At 35.1% G+C, this 22,966-nt stretch overlaps 1 protein-coding gene across 1 annotated transcript; it reads right to left on the reverse strand.

The window, feature by feature from the left end:
* Positions 1–7,879: 7,879 nt before the first annotated feature.
* ccdc6a (coiled-coil domain containing 6a) lies at positions 7,880–22,686 on the reverse strand. Its single transcript, XM_051133864.1, has 9 exons — positions 22,212–22,686; positions 20,653–20,802; positions 19,161–19,289; positions 18,734–18,837; positions 18,479–18,639; positions 16,922–17,078; positions 16,613–16,713; positions 15,043–15,164; positions 7,880–8,442 (listed from the first exon to the last, which is right to left on the reverse strand). Exons 1-9 carry the CDS (start codon positions 22,509–22,511, stop codon positions 8,233–8,235), a joined length of 1,434 nt encoding a protein of 477 aa, XP_050989821.1. The 5' UTR covers positions 22,512–22,686; the 3' UTR covers positions 7,880–8,232.
* Positions 22,687–22,966: the final 280 nt, after the last annotated feature.

The raw sequence follows: 22,966 nt of genomic DNA on the forward strand, positions 1-22,966 counted from the left end.
ATGGGAGGTAGCAAAATCTGACAGGGTAGCACAAATTGTCAGAACACCGCCAGACCCGGAGATCGGCTGAATGGATTCGAAAACGGTAAAACTCAACTGTTTAACTCTAGGGGAGTTGGACAATGAGCCTATTTTCAAAAAAGTGGAGTGTTCCTTTAATCCGAGCTTTTGTCCTACAGCAACGCACAAAATTTCTGTTTTATTAACGATTTCTATTTCTGCGACGTAACACGGCTGAACATCATATAAATGAACAGCATACAAAATGACAATTAAAATCTCAGGTAACGTTAACGTTACTGGTTATGTACTTTATTCAGTGTTAAGAGTGCTTAATGTAAATTTGAATATCATACTGTGTGACATTTATAGCCATACTGGAAGCAACATCAGGTAACGTTAGTTTAACATACCTCAGATCTTGAAAATAAGTTAAAGCAAACATATAACGTTACGTTAAAACTACGAGCTCCATACGAACCATCAAGTGTTTTCCATAACAAAGTTGGTATCAGTCACTCAGTATGTAGTTTTAATCATGTTAAAAAAGTTCTAATATTCATGAATTATAAACTTTATAAAGCCCCGTTGGCGCTTCTGAATGCTTAAGTGATTCTGTCACGTCGTGTGTAGTTAGGACGCGCTGTTACGACAAAGTAAGTTACCTTTAAGACAAGTCGTTTCACTCGGCCGCCATCTTTGAAATACAGCTCCTATCTCTTGAATGGGAAAACATCAAATTCTTCAAAACTGTTCAGTAAGCTTACGATAAAATTTCATATTTCAGCCTCATAAAGCTTGTTTCTAATGTTCACATATCGTTAAAAAAAGCTTGTTTTTGACGCTAGACCAGCCAATGCGGACGCGCAGTTATGAGCGCGAGTGTGCGAACGCCGCCTGTTTCTATAGGAACCGGAGCCTCTAACGGCTGCTGCAGTGACGCGTTGCACTTTCTCCCGTTCATAAGTAAAAGGAGTGCATGTGTGATTCGTTTCATTCATACTTGACACCGGAAGGCGACCTTGCACAGAAAGTCCACAAGCCACACTCACGGGAGTAGTAAAACAAATGACTTTCCTTATATGGACAAAGGCGCCCAGCTGTCGCTGTGGAATGAAAGGCAGAAAGAAATTTTTTGTATGATGAAACATGTTTTTTTTTCTAAGGTAAAGCCATCTCAGGTATTTTCATATGGATAATGTATATTTATATTGCAATGCTAAAGACATAGGCTTTATCACTGTATAGAATACTATAAAATAAGAATAAGTTAAAAAAAAGCCAAGCTGGTTGGCTGGTTTTAGCTGGTCATCCAAGCTGGTTTTAGCTGGTCAGTAGGCTGGTTTCAGCTGTTTTTTTCAACAGGGAGGAAATTATGACAGACACTCGATACACAGTGATACAGTTATTCTCATAAATGGTCTTATTTTGATACTGTTAAAATAAAAATGGTTAGCATTTTAGTCTCTTCTGTTTATAGTGTAATCATTCCTGAGGTTTGCACTTAAAGGAGAAGTCCACTTCCAAAACAAAGATTCACATATAATGTACTCACCCCATTGTCATCCAAGATGTTCATGTCTTTCTTTCTTCAGCCGTAAAGAAATTATGTTTTTTGAGGAAAACATTTCAGCGCTTTTCTCCATATAATGGACTGATATGGTGCCCCGATTTTGAACTTCCAAAATGCAGTTTAAATGCGACTTCAGACGATCCCAGTGTGGTTGTAAACGATCCCAGCCGAGAAAGAAGGGTCTTATCTAGCGAAACAATCAGTTATTTTCATAAACAAAATACAATTTAAATACTTTTTTCTCAAACGTGACTTAAAGGACTTCTCCTTTAAGTCACGGCTTGGTCAGTTAGCCCAATGTGCAGCCTTTTTGGAGATATTTGCATGTAAACAACAGCATGGATTGCATGGTTAATGTACTACTGAATACGTTGTTCTGATCATTTATGCTGTGTAAACCATGGAACAAACACGTGGAAGCTGTTAAATCATGAGAAGGGCTTAGTAAGCAGGAAAGGGCACAATATTGCGACAAACTAAAATGAATAAAAATAAAATTAATACGAGCAGTATTAATTAAGATATTAGTCCAATATTTCACCTACCTGACCGGAAGTGATAAGAACAAACACAAATGTTGTCAATATTCTTGCCCTGGAAATCCTGGTTTAGTTTGGCCAACTACAAACGTCTTCTTTCCTCATTATTTTTGCACTCTTCCGCTTGATTTGTTATAACTTTCGGCAGTCTATAGTACTCCAGATGTTTTTTCCAGTCTGACCGATTAGTACAGCCCAAAACATGACAATAATTGACCATTTTCTGCAGCAATAATAAGCAAAATATGCGAGTTTTATTTGGTTCAGTGGCATTAAGTTCAGTGCCACCAAGATTCGTTGGTTAAAAATAAAATAAAATAAAGATTAATTTGACTAATAGAATTATTTATTATTATTATATCATTATCGTGACTTTTTGAGGCCATGATAATCATGTAGTGCAAAATCGTGACAGCGCTAGAGTACATCTCTCCTCTAGTAGCTTTAACTTTTGTGAGAGTGTCAGAGAATATTGAGTTATTGTATCTTAGCAGAAATATCTTACGGTTTAATGTAGTTTGGATGGATTTGCTGTAATGTTAAGTAATCACCATACTTATTAAAAGCTTTTTCATAGTTTTTCTTGGAAAGAAAGATTAATCCTATTTCAGAGGAAGTGTAATGAGAGCAGTCCATCAGATTCATGCTGTGGAATTACAGGAAATCTGGAAAACAAAAGCTGTGAGTGTGACATGATCTCCATGTTTACTATGGGCTTTTGCTTCCTCTTTCAGGAGTGCTGACTCAACCTGACTAGCATGGCAGGGGAACACAAACCTCGAGTGACCTCTGCGATATCCTGACACTCCCTTCCCTTTTCCATCTCGTTGCTTACACATATGGCATCTCCTGATGTTGACAGTCTTGTTTTGCCACTCCATTCATACCATTACACAGATAGCAGCAAATTAATCTTAGGTCAGCTGACAGCTGAAAGGTAAGAGAAGACATGCTTGCTCTCTCCAATGGCTGACACAGGCCAGTGAAACTTCCAGCACTGCTGTAGAGCTGCTTTAATTAGCATACTCATCTTACTCAGCACACACAGAGCATCATAACAGTGTAACTAAACTAATAAGTCAAATTTATTTCAGGACCTTTTCTCATCCTGGTTGTTCAATTTTTCTCCTTTCATTATTAAATTCAAAATGCAACATTTTTTTATGCACCCCAAAGATCCATTAGTAATTAAAGTGGCTTTTAAATTAAAACAATTGATAACATGAGTGAAAAACATACTTGCCAAACAGCTTCCCTTTTTGACGGGTTCTCTATTATTGCTATAATAATAATGATGATGATGATGATATTAATAATAACAACAACAATAATAATAACAATTCCTATAGAATATATTTAAATTATTATATAATATTAATATTATTATAGCCCATGATTGCTTACAGAATTATTTCTTAAATGATTTTAATTTTATTATTATAATTATTATTCACTTTGACAGGATCTCCATTTACTACTATAACAATGAATATAATTATTATTATAAGTATATAAATTATAATTTTATATAATTTTATTATAAGTATTGTTTCATTCTGACATGTTCTTCATGATTGCTAACAGAAATATTTTACTATAATGTATTTCTGTTACTAAAATTAGATAATCCACGAATATATTCTTATAATTGTAAAATTATTACTATAATTATTTACTTTTGACAAGTTCTTTATAATTGCTACCAGATTTACAATAATACTTAATTTATATTACATTATTTAAATAATAATTATAATGATTTTTAAATTACTAATATTTAATTAATAATACCAATTACTATTATTATTACTACTGCTACTATTATTATCATATATTTCTGTTACTAAAATTAGATAATTAATAAATATATTATCATTATAATAATTATTATAAAATAATTTATTACTATAATTATTCACTTTTGACAAGTTCTTCATAATTGCTACTAGATTTATAATTAATACTACATTTCTATCATAGTATTACTAATAATTTAATAATTAATTTAATGAAAATAATAAATTTTAATTGATAATTATTTTTTATTATAATAAAATATAATATATAATAAAAAGAATAATTTAATTATGAGTACTAATTATCATTATTATTACTATCATATACTTATTATTATTACTACTACTACTACTACTACTATCATACATTTCTGTTACTAAAATTAGATAATTAATGAAGATATTATAATTATTATAAAATTATTCATTACTATAATTATTAACTTTTCACAAGTTCTCCATAATTTATCATTTTCTCCAGATTTATTATTATTATTTATGCATTTGTATTATATTATTATTAATGATTAAATCACTAATCACTAATAATTAATACTACTTATTTATTATATTTCTGTTAATAAAATTAGACAATCAACAAATTTATTGTAATTATTATAAAATTATTAATTACTATAATTATTCACTTTTGACAAGTTCTCCATAATTGCTAAAAGGTTTATTATTAGTAGTAATAATACATTTGTATTATATTAATATTATTACTATTGTCCTTATTTATCATTATATAATTTATTAATTATTGTTATGATTATTATTATGTTTGTTATTATAAAATTAAGTCATCATTTGTTTTATAGGTCTACCAAAGCAAACTGTGGATCACATCAAGCACCCCTGGTTGTTCCCTACCTGTTACTGCAGTCTCATGGGTATATCTATGTTAGCTCTTTCAGAACCCAAGCACACATTGAACTGCATGACTTTAACTATTCTTCGAATCTGTGATGTTAGAATTTGAGGGTCAGTTACACCCCCTTGACCACCCCAGCCTGACAGAACCGGTCTGAACCAGGTGAGAGTGGCCGTTGCCGGAGAAAAAGCAGCACATTACAGCTTATACTGAAATACTTGTGGAGGGATTACCACACAGCTACAGGACTGGATGTGTGTGTGTGTGTGTGAGAGAGAGAAAGAAAGAGCACTTGCTAAGACATAAAAGATGTTTGATAATTAGACTGGAAAGCTGTGGTGGGAGATTGATGTGCAGTACCAAACAAGTGTGCAGTATTACCTGACACCTCAAGGGCTGATGTCAAGAAGGGTCGCACAATACACGTCTGTCTGAATGTGTCAACGAAAGGTCAGAGGTCAGTCGTCAACAGCTTCAGCTAAGATGCATTTTAAACCGGCGAACATGTACTACAGTTTACCGTTCACACTCCTCTGTAGTTCTGTGAAAAGATAACAGAGGTTAAACGTTACATAATCCTACTTGCAGATAACTAATGTTGACACAATGACACGTACATGTGCTCTGTAATATAAATAAAGACATCTTCTGAAGACTTGAATGATTGAGGCCTGAAGGACATCGTATTTTTAAGAACACCTAAATAATAGATCTTATTTTTTTTTTAATCTCATTTAAAAGCATGTGAACAGTCATGTAAGGTATTTAGAAATTTGATTTTCTACAGAACTCCACTGATTCTGTAAGTCTTTAAAGGGATAGGTAAACTAAAGATGAAAATTCTGTCTTTACTTACAAACCCTCATGCTGTTCCAAACCCGTAAGAATTTTCGGAACACAAATTAAGACATTTTTGATGAAATCCGAGAGCTTTCTGACCCTGCAGAGAGAACAATGCAACTGGCCGTATTCAAGGCCCAGATAGGTAGTAAGGACATCGTTAAAATAGTCAAAAACTGACACAGAGAAGAAAATGTAAAATATTTTTTGTTTTCTTTGTGCACCAAAAGTAGTCTTGTAGCATTGTAACATTACAGTTGAACCACTGATGTCATATGGACGATTTTAACAAGGTTCTACTACCTTTTATGAGTCTTGAACGCATCATTTGTGTTGCTGTCTATGCAGGGTCAGAAAGCTCTCGGATTTCATCGAAAATATCTTAAAAATATCTCAAATTTGTTACTAATGAAGCACAGTAATATATCATTTAATAAAAACGGCTATATTGATGTATTAGGATTTTGTTTACATCAGCCTTGTAAATGTGTTTTTTGCTAATTTATTAAAAAGTTTTTAGAGGCAAATCAATAACAATTACAATTTTAACAATATTTCAAGTGATTTATGAGATTTGTTGTATTTTGAATCCGATCTTTCCTTGTAAAGGCAAAAAGTTGTCCATACTGATTTCAAACATAGGGATTCATTAGTTTGAATATACATTGAACCAAACACTATCATAACATGTTAGTTTATAATTCAGTATACTTTATTTTTGACAAAACATCCCATGTTCCGCTAGTGACAAGAATGTTTTGATAGCGACCACATCACATTACAGAATTTTAACTTGCATACTAAAACAAAAAATTGCATAACTGTACTAAAATTTTGTTTATTTTCCCCAGATATAAGGATTATGTGTTCCCTTTTTTCACTACCGAAACAATTATATGTTTTGGTTATGCCTGTTTCGGTAGTGACAATTTTACGGAGTAACACTCAAAAAAACAAGGTTGTCACTACCAGAACGTCAGCAAATGTTTCAGTCATGACCATTTTAGATACTTTTGAGCCTACCTCAAAGATGCTTAGCTGGTTAGCTAGCACAGTTCTGAACAGTGGTACACATAAAAACTAAATGTTATGGAATAACTCTCAAAAAGTGTGATTGCAAATGTTAATTGCAAAAAAAAAAAAAAAAAAAGGGTTAGTGATGTTCCTTAAAGTTACAGATTTTCAGATTTTGAAAAAGTTTACTCCAAAATTATGGGACCTATCTACTCACACTTCGTCGTTAATGAATGTTTACTGATCATAAATCTAGGGGTGTAGTTAAGATCATTCTCAACCAATGGACTAAAACATATGGGCCTGGTTTCACAGGCAGGGCTTAGACTTAAACCAGGATTAGGCCATAATTCAATTAGGACACCAAGTAATTTTTATAAACGTGCCCTAGAAAAAAACATTACTGGTGTGCATCTTGAGACAAAACAAGGGCACTGACATATCTTCAGATCAATCAGTTCAAGTTTCTTTCAGTTGAAAGAGTGATGTTAAAGTTCAATAACTTGCATACATATCAAGTTTTAAAAAAAAGCCACACACAAGATTTGTTTTTTTTTGTACAAGCATTTAATCATGTTGAGTTAATTGTTCAACAGTACCTTATTTTGTTGCATCAACATGTCGGTTCATGTTTAGGTGTTATATGACACTGGCATTAAGCAAAATTCCCCATCTGAATAAGCGTTCAGGGCACTCGCTTTACAGCGAGAGCTCCGAGAGAGGTTGAGCTGCTGATCAGAAACCAGTATTAATTTTGTTTTCGTAGTGGGTCATGTTTGGATTCTAGCAGGGAGAGACTGGTCCCCGACCAGCAGTTGTGGGAAACCTCTATGGCTGTGCAGACACACACAAACACCCGCACACACAAACACTATAATCCCACTATAATACACACGCAGAGAGGCAACAAGTGCTGTTTCAGTACATTTCAGTCTGTCTTCTTTACCATCTACCTGCTGCCAACGAGCCACACGCACACACACATCTGTTTTACAAACAAAAAAGGCCTAAAAAGAACAGACAAACAATAAAACAACCAAACAAAAAGTATTACTGCCGCCCCCACGGCAAATATGCTGGGATTTCCTTTAAGTTATCTAAAGGTGCACTCATATGAGAGGACAAAGTTTATCCAATTGAGCATTGAGTTGTTTATTAAATGGAAAATTTAGAATACATTTAACAGTCAATCTGTTAAAACAAATAAGAAAAATGGGGGCAGGGGAACGACTTCCCACAAAAAAAAAAAAAAAAAAAAAAAAAAAAAAAAAAAAAAAGCAGGCATACGCAGCTGACAACCCTCTCGAACAACCTTCCTAAGCTTTCCAAATCTTTTCCCGAACCAGCTTGATCACTTTACAGAAAAAAAAAATAGCACAGTAAGAATAACGTAATTTAACGGCATGGGGCTGGTTATGGATCTGTCAGTCGGCCAAGCATCTACACGTTCTCCCTTTTCACATTCCCAGTCCTTCTGCTCCCCAGATCAACTGTCCTCTAATTCCATATCCGCTTCAATCCCTTCCAACCTTTGCCCAGTGGAGGATCACTGAGTTGTTGTCATTGTAGTAGTAGTGTAGCCTAGCTTGGAGCAGCCTAGCTTAAGGTAGCGCACGGTGCATGCATTAAGGCTGAGAGGGGGGGGTTCTGTGATGTCACAGAGTGGGAGGAGCCGGACTGAATCATCGGCTGTGCGGGTGGTGGTGGCGGAGGAGGGTGCTGTGCTCCAGAGTGTGTGTTTGGGGAGGGAGGCGGCGTCGGACGCTTGAACTTATCTGGGCTGGTGCTTCTCCTTGGGGATGGCCTCTGTATGAGCACAGAAAACAAAAGACAAGCTTATGATGCAGAAGTGACAGTAAATAGACTTTTAAAATTACAAAAAAAAAAAAAAAAAAAAAAAAATCAAAATCAAAGAATCCTGAAATATAAGAATATTACAGTTTGAACAAAAATTATTATAAATGTTGAGTATAGTTGTGCTGCTTAAGACTTTTGGTCACAGAAAATTTAGCTTTGCCATCATAGAAATAAATTACATTTTAACAAATTACATTTGGCCTTGGTGAGCATAAGTGATTTCTTTCAAAAACATTTACAAAAAATAAAATAAAAAATTACCCCAAACCTTTTAACAGGAATGTAATTCATAAAGTCTAAAACGTCCAGTGTTCATTTTGACAGCAAATTTTGATTTTGTAGTCATATGACTAAAATGCCATTCAGTTTTTAGTCATCTGAATTGCTTTAGTTTAAGTCAACTAAATACAAGATTTTAGTCAACAAAATCAACAATTCTAAACTCATTATATAGGTTTGATATTAAGGTTTTATCATGACAGACAGATTTAACTGCTGTGACACACAACATGTCCCTTTAAAACCAATAACACGGATGCCATGTACTGATACACAGCAGATATTCTCCCAACGGTTTACATTCACCTAAAATGTAACCGAGTGTGTTTACGTGAATACTCCTCAAAACAGTCAATTTGCCATCATTTTGTGTATTTCTCCATATTTCTAGTAGTCATGCTCCGTGTAAGAGTCGCTGCTTCGGGGTGTGTGTTCAGAAAAACCGACCAAATTGAGTTCTCATTTGCATCATTAAATTTATCAAATGTACACATCTAACCTCCTAACCACACAGGAAATTTGTTCTTAATAAATCTCTTCTTAAATTGTCCCTCCCTAACATTATCATCTCGCTTTTATTCAATGACGAAAATGTCAATAGATTTTTGTCAGTTTTTTGTCATTCAACACAAGTTTTATTTTGTTATCGTCACAGTTTTGTTGGTGAAAAAAAAAAAAAAAAATTTTCACTGAAACATTATGACACAAATTATTCATCAAGAAAATTTACACTATTTGGTTGTCTTTCTATTTGCTCAAATTAATGACTAAGGGTGGGCAAATTACCGGTAGACACAATTACCCGGTTGGGATTTTGGACAATCATCTCTATCATGGTTACACGCTCGCATGACTGTGCTGTGCTACATGGTCATGAAAATGTATTGTTTGCATGTAATTAAGCATTGCGGTTTAAAAACAACTCATTTTACACTGTTAAAACGCAATCAGCAATGAAAGAGAACTCATTTCATTGTATATGTGTGCGGTTATTTTTGCCACTTTATAGAACTTGAACAGTTAAATACACACACCTGCATAATTGTATGTATCAAAATGCCATTCCAAGCATCCTCATAAACAGTAATTTAGGTCTTAATTTTAGGAATATGCTGTTTTTTTATACATTTTATACAAGGTATGTTGGATTTCTAATTTTTTTTTTTATCTACTGTAATTTTTTTTTATCCTATTGCCTGTAATTAGTTTCTTATTCTTTTTTATTTGCAGACTGATTACTCGTCTTCAGTTAGCTTGGGTGTGTGTGTGCACGTTTTTGTTGTTGTTGTTTTTAAATTTAGGCTAGCAAAACAATTATGAAATTTCTATGGTATCAAATTTTTATATCATAAAAGGAACTTATGTAAACCAACAGTGTTGGGCAAGTTACTCTGAAAATGTAATTCAATTACTGATTACTCCTTTGAAAGGTAATCAAATTACTGTTCTGATTACTTTATTTTAAAAGTAATTACATTACTCGTTATGTTACTTTTTTTTCTGTACATCCACGAAATTTACGTGAAATAGTGAACTTGTGTGTTGCATAACATCCCAGCATAAATGCTCAGATAAAATATTTGTTATTAAAGCATAAACATTCACAAACCGCTGTTATTTTAATTAAAAGCAATAGGCTGCTGCGTGTGTGGTTGCAGAATGCACGGCATTTCAAACAGTGAGTGGATTCTTTGATTGTCCATTGCATTTTAGAAATCAACATTGTTTAACGCTGCAAACATGTTATAAATAGAAACTCTGCCTATGCTTACGCCTATTGATCATTTTTGTTTTATAAAGTTGTTCTTGTTGCTTTTGTGCAATACATAAATAGCAGTTAAATTTGCTTTAGATATTTTATGTTTAGACAGTTCTATTTTGTGGGAGTCCTGCAAATCACTTTATTCTATCGCATCCCGCACACACATGAGTCTCTGCCCGTCCGCGCCCTCACCCGCACCCGCCCATCAAGTCTTGTACCGCACAAGTCTTGTACTCTCTGTTGCGTCGAGTCCAGTGCCAATGGATTAGAGACCACTCTCGCTGACTCGACGCAACAGAGAGCGATGCGGTACGACAATAGAAGTTGATGCGTTGCTCTCCGCACCCGGTACGTTCTCAATAAGTTTTAATGTGCCAACACCCCTTTTATAATCTACATGATAAATCACATTCGGTTGGCAATGATGTAACGCAGCGGTAACGCATGCTTGTAACTATACTCTAATTACTTATTTGGAAATTAACACGTTAAATTACTGTTACTAAAAATGTAATCAAATTACAGTAACGCGTTACAAAGTAATGCGTTACTGCCCAACACTGTAAACCAAAAATAACTATATCATGATATATTTTGTTACCATGAAGTAAAATTAATCATGTTGTGATATAAGATTTTGGTCATATCGCCCACCCCTAGTGATAACTAAAAAAAATAGTTGGACCAATAGTGTGCAGGCATAATGAATTGTGGCATATGAGAAGGCCTACATGGGACTACATGCTAGTAAATTCAGGATTACGTGCTAGTATATTACACTTAGTACTTTTACACTTTGTGCGTAGGAATAGCATGCTAGTATGTGGTTTTGATTTAATCAATTATGTATGAGGACTCTAAAAAGCATGTAAATAGAAAAACAAGGTCAAAACCTGGACATTTGTCAATTTTAAAATCCTGACCACAACACGTCTGGAGAAAACAGTTGTACTTTCTGACCATTCTGGTCATGCTTTTGCTAAACAAAACTATGCTAAAATCTGCACATAAAATGGACATTGGTTTCATCGCCCCTAGTTTATTTGACACATAAGTGTGTTTACATGTGCAAACTGAGTGTGAAAGTGCAAATGTGACCCCTTTAAGTCTGTTGGAAGGGTCTAGCGCTGCTGTCACTCCTGGTTTATCAAAACAAGCTGACTTTTTCAAGGCACTGCGGGACATGAAAGTGAGCCAACCGCTCTTCGCTAAAACAAACAGATCACTGTTGCTATAGCCAACAGCTCCCCAACAGAAAAATATAATCCACAACTTTCAAATGGGTATTAGGAAAGCAACAAGAAGCAAAAATAATGAGTGTCATGAATCAGCGACTAATCCAAACCCATCACTGAATATTATTCTTTGAAAGCCTGAGGTGGTCACCCATGTAGTAAGTAGTTCAAACTCTGCATTACCTAATCAAATCAGCTCAGCTGCCATATCAGGCTATATCTGTCAGAAAGTACATTGAACGGAGGTCAAGTGACTGGATTTGCTGATTGCTAATTCTACTGGAAAAGATCACAAGGTATGATTTTTTTTTTTTGTCATACCACCTCCCGTGCGTCCATACATCAAAACATACAGTGAATACTTTGACTTTTGGATTTCTTTGTCTCGATAAACTACCTAAAAAGTGTGCATAGAATATTTCAATGGCTTACAAACTCAAAGTCTTGTGAAATGAGTAATTGGATGCAGCAAAAGTCTTGTTGATGTTTTTGGTTATTTAGATCACTAAGGTTAAAACTTGCCATGAGTCATTAAGGATCTCAAGCATGAGGTTATGTAACATCAAAAGTCTCTGCTGGTAAATAGTGGGGTCATATTTGTGCAACAGACATAAACATGAGGCTGGACTGCTGCCGCAATATGGCCTATCTTACACTGTTGGCCTCCACTCAACTGGACAATATCCAGAAGTTGTTGCAGAACATACATAAGCTGAAAGTGAGACCGGTTAAAACTGTTACTTCATTTCTGTACATTTATAGCTAACTTATTTATCTGCTAGCTAACATTAACTTGATAAAGTGACACATTAAAATGATGCTGCAGTTGCCATTTATCTTAAATGGTACTAAATGGATTGAAAAGGCATATACACAAGCATTCAAAAGACAGGGGTCAGTAAGATTTTTTTTTTTTTTTTTTTTTAAGAAAGAAACGAATGCTTTGATTCTGTAAAGAATGCATTAAATTGATTAAAAGTGATAACAGATTTTAATGTTACAAACAAAAATCTATTTCTAAACAACAGCTCTTTTGAACTTTCTTAATGAATAATAAAAAAAAGTAACCAAGTTAACCAAAAATATTAAGCAGCATAGCTGTTTTCAACATTGAAAATTCAGGAAGTAGACCTTTCACTTGGAAATCATTAGCTATAGTGTGACCTCAATTACTTTAGAGCTGTCATGAATGGCAGGAAATGTGATTAAATAATGTCCAGGTCTTGTCTGAGCTGGCATAAACCTGGTCCTGACACATATAGAAAACAATCCTTAAAGTAATTTTTAAACCACTTTGTTTGACATTTGTTTGACACGTCTTTCTTACCTAATACTGAGTGTGAATAAAAAAAATGTGTTTTTACACTTAAGTCAATCTTTAAATCACACCAAAAACAGTGGCAAGATTAAAGAATAAACCGTGTCAATTCTTTAGCATACTCAGCATTTTAAGTGAATTTCAATGGTGAAACTTGTGTACAGGATTCGTACAGATGCTGTAAAATTAAATTGCAGGACTTTTAAGGACTTTTTTTTTTATTTGATATTTTCTACTGTTTAAATAAAAAAAGTTGCCAGAAAAAAGATTTGCAAAACTGCTCCGAAGTCCCGAACTGAATGAAATGATTTGCAAACCTGCACCAAAGTCCCGATCTGAATAATGATTCGCCAACCATTATTTCAGGTCAGGATCTGAATCAGTTCAGTATGCATCATAATCAAATGATTATGATTCTGCTCATTAAATTCATAAAAATGATTCACGAATCCGCTCTGAAGTGCTGATCTAAACAAAATGATTCGTGATTTGAAGTCCCAATCTAAACCAAATGATTCGCGATACGCAAAGTTTCAATCTAAGTAAAATGTTTCACAAACCCACTCCAAAGTCCCAATCTAAACCAAATGATTTGCGATTTGAAGTCTCGATCTGAATCAAATGATTCATGATACGCGAATCTGATCTACGTTAAATGATTGATGATTTGAATTTCCAATCTAAACCAAATGATTCGTGATTTGAAGTCCCGATCTGAATCAAATGAGTCGTGATACGTCAAGTTCCGATCTAAGTCAAATCATTCACAAACCCACCCCTCAGTCCCAATCTAAACCAAATGATTTGCGATCTGAAGTCTCAATCTGAATCAAATGATTTGCGATATGCAAAGTTTTGATCTAAGTCAAATGATTCACGAACCCGCTCCGAAGTCTGATCTAAACCAAATGATTCGCTGATCTGATTGGAGCACTTCGAAACAGTGAATCATTTTGCAACGGAATGGTTTAACTGATTCGAAGTTTCAAAAAGCTCTGTTTCACCCATCACTATTCGTGCTTTCTAAATAAAAATGACAAACTATGTCTAAGTTCGAAAATGAATGGCTCTTTTAACTTGATCTGTTTTTGCTAGAGAATCACTTGAAAGTAATGATTGAAGTGACTCACTCAACTGATCGGTTCATCTGTTCTTCTTTTTGTGTTTTCAGTCATGTTTACACCGCATTGTCAGTGCTACCACCGGCTTAGTTTTATGACATTAACTGAAATAAGTGAAAAAGTATGTTTTTTGAATTGTTGAATTTTGTGTGAAAAGACATGTTACCGAAAAAAATTTAACACTTATTTCATAGATACATTGAACTTTTCAAAGACCTCTTCAGCAATATTGCTATTTTCAAGGGTTTTCCAGGCCTTACATTTAAAAAAAGTCAAATGGAGGTATTTCAAGCACTTTATTTTTATTTTTACTGTACTAAATTGAAAAATGTAGGCCATCACCTATATACACAAAAACACTGGATTTTTTTTTTCAGTGAGTTTATCTTATCAGGGTTTATCTGTTACTCAGTACAAGACATGACATCTTTGTATTTATGATCGATAAGATGACAAGGTTTTGGGTGGAGTAAGTGCACAGTCTCTCCATCTAACAGGTCAGAATACACTGCAAGGTACACAGAAAGTCAGGATGCAGCTTTTGTGCTTTATCTTGGATGGCTGAGGATTCATGGCACTGGTCTATATTAAGGCAGACAATGGGGAAGAGGAAGAGTGTTTTGAGGTCAAGTGTCACCAGGTGACTCACAGATGAGTCATCAAATGTGCTGTTTTCAATTCAGCCGAATGGTATTACAATGGATCTTAACTAAAAACAGGTTGTCAGTAACACTGCTTCCTTCATGTAAACATCTTACTCAACATCAACATGAGCTTGAGCAGAGAGCAAAGAGTGAGTGTGTTTATATATATGGTGGACATGTTTGTAGGCACCTGTACAGCATGTGAGGGTCCTGGGTGGATGTGTAGCCCGGGAGACGTGTAGTGGGGGAGCGGGGCTCGGCTCAGCGTGGCCGGAGGGGTGAAACCAACTGTGTGACTAGCGTACGACAAACCTGGAATAGAAAGAGTATTTAATTTTGTAACATTCCAAAATTTGCAAACAAACAATGAAACCTAGCCCACCATAATTGCCTCAGACAAATTATAAATCAGCCTTCTTTACAGCAATATAATAAAAAAAAATTACTTTCATTGCATCAAATGTTCAGTGTTATACTTTTTATGCATATCTAAATCATGAAATCATCAAAAAAAAAAAAAAAAAAAAATGTTTTTTTTTTTTTTTTTTACATGATGCAACCTATTACAAGCTATTATTAAAAACCAGCAATAAACAAAACGTTGACCTTTTCTGATTTACGCACTCCTTAGCAACATTAATCTTCAGTCTTTGAACTACATAAACTTTTGAATTGCATAACTTAAGGTTAGCCCTCATTTATTGCTTTAATCTCAGAATGAGAGACCTGACCTAATACAACCTCACATCACTGTACAGTACAACTTGCATAATAATTAACACTCCATAAAAACACATTTGACTAATCATCACCCCATGAACTGATCCAAAGGCTGCGTGCTGAAAGCACAAAATCTTTTAATCATGTACACAACCAGTCAAAAGTTTTTTGCTTTTTTTTTTAAAAGACATCTCTTCTATTCACCAAGCCTGCATTTACTTGATCCGAAGTACAGCAAAAACAATAACATTTTAAAATATTTTTATCATTTAAAATAAATGTTTTCTTTTGAAAATATTTTAAAATGTAATTTATTCCTGTGCTTTTAAAGCCAAATTTTTAGCATCATTACTCCAGTCACATGATCCTTCAGAAATCATTCCAACATTCTGATTTGCTGCTTAAAAATATTTTATTTTTATTATGTTGAAAACAGCCGAGTAGAATTTTTTCTAGTTTCTCTGATGAATAGAAAGTTCAGAAGAACAGCATTTATCTGAAATATAAATCTTTTGTAACTTTCTGAATGTCGTTATCATCACTTTTGATCAATTTAAAGCATCTTTGCTAAATAAAAGTGTTAACTTCTATACATTTCTGATATTTCTTAAGGATCATGTAACACTGAAGTCTGGAGTAATGATGCTAAAAAATTTGCTTTGATCACAGGAATAAATTACATTTTTAAAAATATTCAAATAGAAAAGTAAAAACTAAAAAAAGTAAAAATATTTCAACAATTTGATGGTTTTTGCTGTACTTTGCATCAAATAAATGTAAGCTTGGTGAGCAGAAGAGGAAAAAAAAAAACATTAAAAATCTTACTGTTCAAAAACTTTTGACTGGTAGTGTACCCTTATATTCACGAGTTATTATAGAGTTAGAAGTTCTTAAAATACATTTAATATGTTCACCTTTGATCAAAAATACAGCAAAAACATTTGTGCAATGTGTTAAAAATGTGCAATTTTTACACAAATTAAAACAGCTGTTAAAAACAGAGTGATAAATCTTCGAAGCTAGACTGTGTGGGCATGTACCAGGGGAGATGGGGCGGCTGGAGGAGGGAGAGGGGGTGTAGGGGATTGGGCTGGACACCGTACGAGCTCTCAGGCCCTGAGCAGACATCTCATTAAAATATCTAGAGAAAGAGATAGAGATGTGAGAAACAAACTGCAAAACCAAACGAATGCATGCTTTTCATTATAACTATGTTACTGTAACCTTTAAAAGTAACCAGGTAAGTTCTACAATGCTTGGAAACAGTTGCATTGAGACCAATGTGTCCAGTTATTTTCAGGTTTATCATATATGTTTGTAAATGTAATAAGTGTGTGTAATTAGTGCACCTCTCATCATCCATCTCAAGGCTGCTCTCACTCTCCGACAGCTGTCTACACAGCGCCTCCCTTCTCTCCATTTCTCTCTGGAGTTTCCTCTGGAGACGAATGTTCTCTTCCCTCATCTGCCTTTCCTCCTCAATATACTGAGCCCGTTTCTCTGTGTCTGCAGGGAGAGAAAGATGCCAGAAAACAAACATAAAAATGTTACAAAGACATAAACCATCATTCAAACCCGTAAATGGTATTTTTTGGAAAAAAAAAATAAACTAAAGCACAAGATGCTCTTTGGATCATTTTTAAAATTCTGGATGAAATGATTAATTTTACAATGATAAATGCTAATACATATGCTAATTCATGCTTATCAATTAAACTCAATTTGTTATGCTAATAATGAATTAAAAAAAAAAAAAATAGTAAAATAGAAAAACGCATAAACATTTTCACTCGTTGAAGCCTACTATACAGTTCTAATAAATTAAAATTAAGCTCATTTTAAAATCACTTAAAATATATTTATATATTATAAAATACATTTTGGTTAAATTGGTTACAATTTTCAGAAAAAGAATACAATTTTGATACCTCTAAACCTCAAATGCTCGTCTTGTCTTGCTTTGCATGAATTCTGTGTATTCTGGTTCAAGACAGCTAGGGTATGTCGAAAAACTCCCATCATATTTTCTCCATCAACTTCAAAAATCATTTCAAAATCATCCTACATCGCTGCAGAAGTACCGACCCAGTCTTTGCAAAGTGAACATGCAAAGAAGATCAAACACCCTTTACAACAAAGGGTTACAAAACAGTGATATAGGGCGATTTTGAAGTTGAGCGAGAACATGAAATGGGAGTTTTGACATACCCTAACTGTCATGAACTGGAAAAAAAGCATTTGACATTAAAAAGTATATAAATAGTATTTTTTTTTAATGAAAATAACAGATCGTTTTGCTAGATAAGACCCTTCTTCCTCGTCTGGGATTGTTTACAACCGCATTTGGGATCGTTTGAAGCTGCATTTAAACTGCATTTTGGAAGTTCAAACTCCGGGCACCACTGAAGTCCACTATATAAAGAAAAATCCTGAAATGTTTTTTGTTCTGGAAGTGAACTTCTTTAAAGCTTTAATGGGAGTGATATCATGAGCTAGAATAAAGCTGTGGTCATCTTACTGTAATGTAAACGGTGATGTCTCCCTCTAGTGGCCATAACACAAATTAAAGTATTCAAGCTAGGAATGAAAAATATGTTTATCTGTACTGTGCTACAAACTATGGCTGTATCCCAATACACATACCTCTACAAAGTAAAACCATGCACTTCATTATTCAGGAAGCCAAGTTACCTTTTGGTTTACTATTTACACTGCACTACTAATTGGGAAATACTAATCCAAATCTAGAATTGCATATAGCATGAATACCATGAGCTACTGTTAAGATTAACATTAAGGCTGTATTGCAGTTCACAGTGCATCTTGTTTGCCTCAGGCTGTAGTATGATGGCAGAGAGCTGTGCTGGTGCAGGAGTGCATGCGTGCGTAATGAGACAAGGACTCACGCTGGAGCTCTGTAGTGCGGAGGCTGCGTTTGAGCCTCTCCACTTCACTCTTGAGGAAGCGGATGTGCCGCATCATGTTCTCCGGAGAGTCGATCTCCATGGAAACTTCGCGTGGAGAGGGCGGGGCAGACACTGGCTGATCAAGTTTCTCCTGCAGAATCCTGTCAATCAGAATGAAGTCAAGTTATGTGATCAAGTATTTGTAGCCATGTACAAAGATTTTTAGAAGGTATAAACAAACTACATCACAATTACCTTTTCTCCGCCTCGAGTTTGTCCATGCGCTTCCAAAGCCGGTTGACGAGCGCCTCCTGCTCTTGTTCCAAAGTGTTTTCCAGATCAATCTTCTCACGCCGGAGCTGCACACATTACATGCAATTAATATAACAATGCCTTGGTTTTAAAACAGCGCATTTTCTTAAGAAAAAATGTTGGGTTACAATAATAACTCTGGGACTTTCCGCAAGTACAAATAATGTGTTTGCTCAAGAATAACCTGTTCTAATCTGAGAAATTTGCTGAATCTGTGTTCCAGAGCCAGGTACTGGCAGATGCCCAAGCTAATAAATAAACGAAATACTTGGAGACACCAACTGCTTAGGAAAGCCATGCAATAGATTGGGCATTCAAGAATGAGTGGTTTAGAAACCATTCTGTTCTACAGCATGTTTAAAGAAGGTACCTGTTCTAGAGTGAGCTGTTTGGAGATGGTGTCGTTCTCCAGCTTTTTGATCTTCTTCATCAGTTTATTGACCTGGAATTCCTGCTCTTGCTCCAAATGCTGCTCCAACTCTGCCTTTTCATGCTGAAGCTGAAAGCACATAAGAGAAATCAAGTAAAACAGATGCAACACACCCAAATCTAAAAACAATGGGCACAAATGAGCTGTGATGCAAAGTGACTTTTTGGTGTCACATTTTTCCCTAACGATAACACGATAATTCAATCTTCATGGTAGCTATTTTGAATGCTCATGCTTATTTGCTTGTGTTGCATAACCATAGCAACATATTTTAACCAGATGAATGTGCAACAATGTTAAAAATTCAACAGAATCATAGAAAAACAGATGTTTGCAAGCCAAGCTATTAAAAAAATATATATATACATATATATAAAACTCTGTCATACAGGGCCAAACTTTAATTGTTGAGTTTTGCCTGCTTATATTACATTTTTAGCACTACTATTCAAAAGGCTGGGATCAGTATTTTATTAGTATTATTATTATAATATATAAAAAAATATTATTATTATGGTGCTCAAAAAATTATTATTATTATGGTTGTTGAAAACAGCTGAGTAGAATTTTCAGGTTTCTTTGTTCAAAAGAACCACATTTATCTGAAATAGAACTTAAAATTAATTTCTGCAACCCAACAACACCTCCCCCCAAGCTTTTGAATGGTGTAGTGTACAATGTTACAAAAGCTTTTTATTTCAGATAAATGCTGTTCTTCTGAACTTTCTATTCATCAAAGAATCCTGAAAATAATGTACTCAACTGTTTTAAATATTGATAATAAAAAATGTTTCTTGAACAGGAAATCAGTATATTCAAATGACTTCTGAAGGATCATGTGACACTGAAAACTGGAGTAATGATGCTGAAAATTTAGCTTTGATCACAGGAATAAATTAAATTTTAAAATATATTCAAAAAGAAAACAGTTATTTTAAATAGCAAAAATATTTCACAATATTACTGATTGTGCTGTATTTTGGATCAAATAAATGCAGGCTTGGTGAGCAAAACAGACTTCTATTAAAAAAAACAAACAAAAAAAAAAACTAAAAATCTGGTAGGAATATAGTCAGCATGATTCATTAGTATGCACACTAATTCCAATCTCTCTCTGTACTCCTCCACACAATACAGCACACCTACTAAACACACGCACCATAAACAATGTCATCTGGTCTCAGCAGAAGAGCCAGATTCAGTAATGAGAACGTGACCAAATCAATCCTTTATACGATTTAATCAGCCACCTTTTTTTGCTTACCTCAACCAAAAATCAGAAAGCTGCTGAGCAATATATTTCTAAAGATATATGTACTGTAAGTCAACGTGAAAGTTAGCTTCAGGGATGATTCTAAGGGCAAGCGATCATGTTTCCTACTCCTGACCTCAAATGCCACTGATGGGCTCTTTTCCTTCTAGAGTTTCTCACCTGCATGAGCTTCCTGGACAAGTCATTGGTGAGGAACTCCTCTTCTTTCTCATAGTTGACGGCGAGCGTCTCTTTCTCCTTTTGCAGAGCCTGAATCTTCTTAAACAAAGTGTTGGAGATGAATTCCTCTTCTTGTTCAGCCCGCGCTTGCTGTAGAAAATTAAAAACAAACAACACTTGCATTTGAAATAGGAAATTATTCTTAGAGATTTAATAACTGGCATTATCTTTCTATGCATTTCAATAAGCAAGCAATCAAAAAATTAATACTTGATCTTAAAACATGATTGTGAAACTATCATACAAGACCCTGGACCACAAAACCAGTCATAAGTCGCACAGATATATTTGTAGCAATAGAACAAAATGCCAAAAATCATTATGATATTAAGTAACATGTTCCATGAAGATATTTTTGTAAATTTCCTGCCGTAAATATATCAAAACTTAATTTGTGATTAGTAATATGCATTGCTAAGAACTTTATCTGGACAATTTTAAAGGCGATTTTCTCAATATTTAGATTTTTTTTGCACCATCAGATTCTAGATTTTCAAATGGTTGTATCTCAGCCAAATATTGTCCTATCATAAACTATTCATTAATAAAAAAAGCTAATTTATTCAGCTTTCAGATTAAAAAAAAAAAAAAAAAAAAAAAAAAAGACCCTTATGACTGGTTTTGTGGTCCAGGATCACTTATATTAGATCACAAATACCAATTAGAAAGAAACTAGAGGCAATTTTGACCTAATTATTGACAATGAGACATATGAAAACGTATTATGCAATATAAAAACATCCAAAATCCACTCAAATGCATATCAACACCCTGCATTAGGCGCATTTTATGCAGTAAAAAAACTGCACAAAATGCAAACTATTAATTTCCACTATTAAAGATTGTCATAAACGCAAATGCACTGGATATGAGTGTCAGTGTTTCTCCAGTGACACTTGAGTGTTGGCTCTTTGTCTAAATGCAGATGGTCTGAGTGAAGGGCTGATTCACATACAGGATGTTGACGCATTAGAGCCAAATATTCAGAGTGCCAACTTCCCACCCTGACACAGGCCTCAAATATAAACTACTAATGGCAACCTTATTTGCTTAACGCAAAGTACCAGACGTGCAAAAACACGTTCTGCGTTCAAACCACGATGATAAAGCATGTGGTAAATCAGTAAACGCCTTATGTGGTTAGTACACAAACACGAAGTGCCACGGACCATAAAAAACAACGTTAAGATAATAAACACATATAAAGACACCTACATTGAAAGTCCATATTGAAAATAAACTATTTTAATGCAGCTGGCCTGCGATATACATTAGCACTAATGCTATTAAAGTGCCATCACGCTTTTGTTGTTGGCTGTTTTCAGAGCTAGCTCGAATGCTAGCAAGCTAAATAGCCTCAAACACATCTTTTTGCCCAAAACGACTTAATTTTGCACCCAAACGTGGTTTGTAATGTTCCTCAGGCGTTTTTGCATGCCGTGATGGTGTTGTCAGGTGTGCCGCGGGCATTAAAGCGATAAAACACGGGGCTGACTCACGATGGTGACGCTAGCTTTGCGCAGGTCGCGGTTCTCCTCCTGCAGCGCTTTGCACTTCAGCTTGAACGTCTCGAGCTCGATCTTCAGCACTTTGTTCTCCTGCTGCAGCGACGCGAGTCGGTTTGTCAGCTCCTCCAGGCGGGACTGGGAGATCACGACGCCCTGGGCTTTGCTGGCGGCGTTCGTTGTGGTCGTAGTGGTGTTGGAGGCGGCCGCCGAGGTGCAGGAGGACTGCGGGGTGGCGGAGCTGCTGCTGCTGCCCGCGCCGTCCGTGTCGCTCTCACTCGCGCTGTCCGCCATGGTGTCGCGAGGTCGTTACCTAGCGGTCGCGACGGTCCTCGAGTGGCGTGGAAGTGGATTTCTGGGGCTAGGGAGAAAGAGGGATGGAGCAAGTGTGACTAGACTGGAGAGGGAACGGTCCAAGAAATGACTGGGCGTGCTGAAAGTGCAGGCGAATGGGGAGGGTGGCGCCGTCATGTGGTGGAGAGGACAGTGTGTTTGGGTTTTATGATTCATCCGAGTGACTCGAATCTTTTGAATACGTTCACCAAAATGATTCGTTCAGCGACCCTTTCTTTAGGGTACATACGCTAGTAGATGATGATAAATGCTGTGGTAGTGATTTTTAAAGTAGTCTCTCCTGCTCACCAAGCCTGCATTTATTTGATCCAAAGTACAGCAAAAACAGTAACATTTAAAAAAATATTTTCACTATTTAAAATAACATTTTTCTATCTGAATATATTTTGAAATGT

This window comes from Labeo rohita, chromosome 17 (assembly GCF_022985175.1).
Source record: "Labeo rohita strain BAU-BD-2019 chromosome 17, IGBB_LRoh.1.0, whole genome shotgun sequence".
NCBI lineage: Eukaryota > Metazoa > Chordata > Actinopteri > Cypriniformes > Cyprinidae > Labeo > Labeo rohita.